At 56.1% G+C, this 6,030-nt stretch overlaps 1 protein-coding gene across 1 annotated transcript; it reads right to left on the bottom strand.

The window, feature by feature from the left end:
- Positions 1–321: 321 nt before the first annotated feature.
- On the bottom strand, positions 322–2,478 carry CHST14 (carbohydrate sulfotransferase 14). Its single transcript, XM_040968988.1, has one exon. The coding sequence runs from the start codon at positions 2,343–2,345 to the stop codon at positions 1,215–1,217; it is 1,131 nt and encodes a 376-aa protein (XP_040824922.1). The 5' UTR covers positions 2,346–2,478; the 3' UTR covers positions 322–1,214.
- Positions 2,479–6,030: the final 3,552 nt, after the last annotated feature.

Below are 6,030 nucleotides of genomic sequence, written 5' to 3'. Positions count from 1 at the left end.
TTCCCAGGGACAGGGCTCCCCGTTGTCCACACACATGGCAGGCTGGATTCTCTCTCCTCTCATCCACTCCTGCTCCCATTGTATGCCTCCTGCATAGCCTGCAACATCCTCTGGACCCAAGGCAGTTCCTTGCCTGTTTGCCTGCCTGCCTTACAAGTCCCACACCAGGAATAACCTCCCTTTGTTCACACCATGACCCCCTTCTTCATCTAAAGGTGTTTTGGGCACCTCTTTTAGATGGACTCCTGCCCAGGAGAAGGCAGAGCCCCTGTTACCTGCAGGGAATGTTGCAGGTGAGCGTACCCTGCTGGTCTTGGGACCACTCCTTGAGCCCAGTCTGGGAGCTGGTGTAGCTCCTCTGGGTGACAGTGGCCCCTCTGGGCCAGCCCAAATCCTTTGCTCTGGCTCTCACTGCTTCCACCTGCAAGCCCCCTCCCCTCCCTAGGGCAAACAGCCACCAGGGGCTGGGCTGGACCCATCAGAGCTCAGAGGGGCAGTCATGGAGGTTTTTGCTTTATATACAAAACCACTTTATTAAAAAGTCAGCTGGTAGGAAAACACAGCCCTTGAAAGAGTTCTATCAAAAAGTACAAATCTTAAATAAATGCACTGGAAAACAGGCAACAAGATACACCAAGCAGAATCCCAACCTCAAAGACCTGGACAGAAGGGACAGGACAAGCAAAGAGGATCCCAGAGCCTCAGGAAGAGATGGGGCACGGGTCTTTGGGTTTCTACGGACCAGTCCTGGAGCTATCAAGCAGGGTCCCTGCTGCCTTTCCTTGGAAGCAGGGAAAGGATCTGGCAAGTGTTGAAGTGGAAGGCACAGAACGTGGGAAAGGCATGACTGCTCACCACAGTCCTGCAGCACCTGGGGGTGACAGGGCCCACGGCCACAGCTCCTGAGGACTGCCGCCTCCAGCTGTGGTCAAGGGTGAGTGGCGCTAAATGCCCCCTGCAGCTGGGGAGCCTGAAATCAGCCTTCAGATGTAGGCACTGCTTCACTGGCAAGCTGGTACCCACCTCTGCCAGGGCGGGAAAGGACCCTACAGGGGCCAGGACACAGCCCACTGTGTAGCCACAGGCCCTGTCCTCTGAGTTCCTGGTAAACCCGCACAAGGAACCTCTTCAAGGCCCAAGTATGCCCCTCCTCCAGGGGCTGAGTTACAAGGCAGAAGTGAGAGGCGCTGGCCCTGCTAGCCCCACACCCAGGGTCACTGATGACAGGCTTCCCTGGTGACATTGGGCAGCGGGTAGGCAAAGAGGGAGAAGTCCAGAATGTACTTGGGCAGCACGTCTTGCAGCAGGCCCCGGGGGACGCTGCAGAGGTGATAGTGCAGGCTCTCTGGGCTGGCCGGCCGGTACCAGGCCTGGCGCGCGGGGAAGCGCACATGAGGCGGAGCCCGCACCCACTCCAGTACCTGGTTGGCATCAGCCTCCAGCCTCTCATAGGAGCCCACGAAGTCGTAGTGCACGGCACATGGCTGACACAGATGGTACACGGGCATCCAGTGCTCATTCATGCGCTCAGGGTCCTCGTCCACCAGGTATCTCAGAAACTCGGGGAAGGTGACGTCGTCCCCGGCAGGACTAGGTCCCGCCCCAGCCCGGTACCGCCTCACGATCTCTGCGCCATAACGCTGCTGGTACTCGCGGATCTCACCGAACTTGTTACGGTAGGCCGAGAGCAGCCTCTCCAAGGGGTCGCGCACAAATAGGAACTTGAAGTAGTGCTGCAGGCGGTAGCGGATCTCCTCCGGTCGCAGATCGCCCAGGAACACCAGGTCGTTACGGTGGTCCATTTTGAGACGGACATCCACGCTGTCCAGGACTCCCGCCAGCACCTTGAGCACTCGCTTCCAGTTGGAGCAGGCCACCTTGGGCACGTAACAGTAGAGGAAGCGGTAGCGGTCACTCACGAGGATGTGGCGCAGCAAGGTGCGCCGCTGCCCCGCGGGTAGGTCCCAGGGGTCGCGGGGCATGCCCGGTTGCCCGCACACCGCCCGCAAGGTCCGGTTCCGGACGTCCTGTCGAACTTGGAAGTCTGAGTCCCCGGCAGCCAGGGGTAGTATCCCGGACTTGGGTTCGGTCCCGCGCCAGGCAGCGCCTTCGCGGCGGGGAGGGTGCAGGGGAAGGGGCTTCATGTCGGCCAGGATACCCCGCTCAATCATGAGCAGCAGCCCGCTGGAGGCCACGATCACTGCAAACATCAGCATGGACGGCAGTAGCAGTGGCGGGCCCCCCGGCCCGGCCCGCACCCTGCCCAGCGGGGCCCGTCTCAGGCCGCGGCCCAGGGGCTCAGCGCCATTTGGGACCGCCAGCGGGGTCAGCGGGCGAGGGAACATTGTTCTCCGGGGTGGGGGCCCGTGCAGGCCCGGACAAGTCGAGGGTGGCTGGGGGAGGCGGGGATCAGGGCAAGCGGGTTAAGCGGCAGAGCCGGAGGGGATAGGGAGTAGAGGGATAGGGCTGGGGTGGGATAGGGGAGTCCCAAGGAGCCGGGGTGGTCGGCTCCTGGGCCGCGGAGAGCAGGCGGCGGCGGGAGGCTGCAGGATAGCTCGGAGAGGCACCAGGGCCGGATGTCCCGCCCGGCCGCTCTCCGCCCCGCGGCCCCGCCGTGACACAGGCGCAGGGCGGGCCCACGCCAGGGGCGGAGAGAGGGGCGGGCGCCCCAGCGGGAAGCGAGCTGGGGCGTGTGTCCCCGGACCCCTACTCGGGTAGGGGCGTCTGAGCCAGGACCGCCCCGGAGTGTGTGGGGACTAAAGCTGCAAAGACCTCGAAGGCAGTAAAGCCCTGGGATGCAGTAGCCTGGCGCGCCAGGGGCGTGCCCTGCCGCGAGAGGCTCCGCACCCAGCACCCCGGAGGGAGCTCTCGCCCAGACACGCCCTTCGTCCCAGCTGCTGGTCAGGGCGGTAGAGACCCGACGCACGCCTGGCTGGAAGCAGTCTTCAGTGTGCGCCTCTGCGACGTCCTTCCCGCGGCCCCAGCCCCGCAGGTCCTGGGCATTCTCAGAAAGAACTGCCTGGCACTGACCAGTGTGTGCGCGGTGACCTTTGGGTTTAGCAATAGCTGGGAATTCTGCTTTTCCGCTGCTGAAGTATGTTCAGGGCACTCCAGCCTGACAATATTGATGCACATTTTTAAGGGATGGGGAGCAGCAGGGAAATGGGTGTCCAGAAGCACAGACTGGCCAGTCTTTGCCCACCTGCTCTAGGAGCTTATGCGTGAGGATGAGAGCCAGATGAGGCAGCACCTGCTCCTCTACATTGTCACAGCCACCCCAGCAGGCTTAAGAAAGAGACTCTGGGAAGCTGAAACTCAACCCTGGTCAGCCTAATTGTAAAACCCAAACCCTTCTACCATCTTTCAGATGAATGGGGCAGAGTGCCATGGAGGGAGGAAGCAGCTGACCTCACTGCTGTGAGGATGATAAAGAATGGAGGGCAGCCCATAATGAACTGCAGGGTCAACCTTTTCAATCCAGCTCCCTGTTGATATCCCCAGGAAAGCAGTGGATGACACCTAACTGCTTGGGTCCTTCACCCACGGAGGGGGGCAGGATGGAAATTTCTGGCTTCCAGCTTCAGTCTGGTGGTTGCAACCATTTGGGGAGTGAATCAAAGATTACAACATAGACCTTGCCCTAACATTCTTTCAAATATATTTTTTAAAAATTTTTTTACTATTTATTTTCATTGGAAATGAAGTCAGATTTACAAAGGACAGAGAAATCTTCCATCTACTGGTTAACTTCCCCAAATGACCGCACTGGCCAGAGCTGAGCTGATCTTAAGCCAGGAGCCAGGAGTCTCTTCTGGGTCTCCCACATGGGTGCAGGGACCCAAGACTTTGTTTGGGTCTTCCTTGACTGCTTCCCCAAGCCATAAGCAGGGAGCTGGATGAAAAGTGGAGCAGCCAAAACATGAATCTTTGCCCAAATGGGATCCCAAAACTTGCAGGGCAAGGATTTTGGAAGGTAGTTACAGGAAGAGCAGGGAGATTGGGAGACAGCAATCATCCAGCCACTGGCTTACTCCCCAAATGGCTACTATCACATCAGGGCTAGGCTAGAGAAAAGCCAAAATTCATCCAGGTCTCCCATACGGATACAGAGGCCATCCTCTGGTGCTTTCCCAGGTGCATTAGCAAAGAACTGGATGGGCAATATAGTAATCTGGACACCAGTATATAGTAACCAGGACACAAATGGGATACTGGCATTGTAGGTGGCACCTACCAACTTCTACACCATACTGCTGGCTCTAATAAACTTTTTTTAAAAAAGATTTTCATTATCAGATGAATGGAGAGAAGTGGAAAGATTTGGAGACAAAGTTACAGGGCTCAGCGCAGCTATGGTTCCTGTTTGCTGAGGGGGAGGGGGTGACATGACGGTGCATACCTCAAGATGAGGATGTATCTGGTGCACACCAGCCACCCCAAGCCCATTCGCAACTTTGGCTGACTGGAGCGTTTAATCTCCACCACACCGCTCCTTTCTTCCAACAGCTGGACAGGATCTTGGTGATGGGATTATTTTCTGGTGAAGGCATCCTCCCATCCTGCAGTAGACACTCTTACATTAGCAGAGGAATAAAGAGGCTTTAGAACTATTTTTGGGGCCCGGCGGCGTGGCCTAGCAGCTCAAGTCCTCGCCTTGAACGCCCCGGGATCCCATATGGGCGCCGGTTCTAATCCTGGCAGCTCCACTTCCCATCCTTCCCACAAGCTCCTTGCTTATGGCCTGGGGAAGCAGTCGAGGACGGCCCAAAGCCTTGGGACTCTGCACCTGTATAGGAGACCCAGAAGAAGTTCCTGGCTCCTAGCTTCGGATTGGCATAGCATCGGCCGTTGCACTCACTTGGAGAGTGAATCATCGGATGGAAGATCTTCCTCTCTGTATATCTGACTTTCCAATAAAAAATGAATAAATCTTAAAAAAAACAAAAAGAACTATTTTGGGAATGGTGAAATTGGCAGCAATTCAGAACTCTTGAACTATCGAAACCACTTGAGCAGGACCCTTGGAGCTTGCCCCTCATCAGGGACTTGGGATGGGTGGCGCTTCTCCCCTTATCCCCCCCTTAACCTAGATAAAGAAAAAATATATAATAATGTGGAAACAATGGCCTTACCCATTTAGTGCCCTAATCAATTATGTAAAGATTATCAAATAAAATACATTTTAAAATTTAAAAAAAACCTGTTTTGGGTTACTTGGCCATATGTGCTCGTTTTTGATTCAAGGGCAGCTCCCAGAGCTGGCAGCTGGGATGAGGGAGGCCTCGGTCAAGGCACATAGCTTTGCATATTCCTGATTGTAAGAGTGAAGGGAACAGGCCCGGCCCAGTAGCCTAGCAGAGTCCTCGCATGTGCCAGGATCCCATATGGGAGCCAGTTCCAATCCCGGCAGCCCTACTTCCCACCCAGCTCCCTGCTTGTGGCCTGGGATGGCCCAAAGCCTTGGATCCTTTGGATCGGCTCAGTTCTGGCAGTTGCAGCCCCTTGGTGAGTGAATCAGCAGACAGAAAATTTTCCTCTCCTCCTCTCTGTATATCTGTCTTTCCAATAAAAATAATCCTTAAAACAAGAGTGAAGGAAGCACCTATGAGCAACTCTCTAAGCACAGTGCAGCTCCAGGTTCCTGATAGCTATATCACTAATCACCCCCCTGAGAGCCACCACGGCCATGGCTTTGCAGCCACCCCACCTTCAGTGAGGGTCCACCCTGAGACTTCAGGCATGAAGCTGGGGACAGCAAGTCCAAGCCCTTGGCCCCATGCTGTGGCCTTGCTTCCTCCTGCCAGCAGTGCCAACAGTAAGATCCCAAGGTCCTGGCTGGGTTCCCCAAGATTATGACTGTTTAGGGTTCTGTCCTTATGGTGTCCAGGGTAAGTAGGTGGCTATGGAAATGGCAATTAACTCTAAGCTCTTATTCCCTTAGTATCCTCCCCCTCTTTGTTACTGACTATAGTTCGAGTGACAGGAGGGACCCCCAAGAAGAATAGTGTCCCACCATGCCTACACATCCAG

This window comes from Ochotona curzoniae, unplaced genomic scaffold (genome assembly GCF_017591425.1).
Source record: "Ochotona curzoniae isolate NIBS_2020 unplaced genomic scaffold, NIBS_Ocur_1.0 scaffold_4701, whole genome shotgun sequence".
NCBI lineage: Eukaryota > Metazoa > Chordata > Mammalia > Lagomorpha > Ochotonidae > Ochotona > Ochotona curzoniae.
Note: the sequence above shows the minus strand (reverse complement) of the source record. Positions and strands in the feature narration are given on the sequence as shown.

Coding starts and splice junctions, on each gene's coding strand:
- CHST14 (XM_040968988.1), bottom strand. CDS start 2,345: ATGTTCCCTCGCCCGCTGACCCCGCTGGCGGTCCCAAATGGCGCTGAG.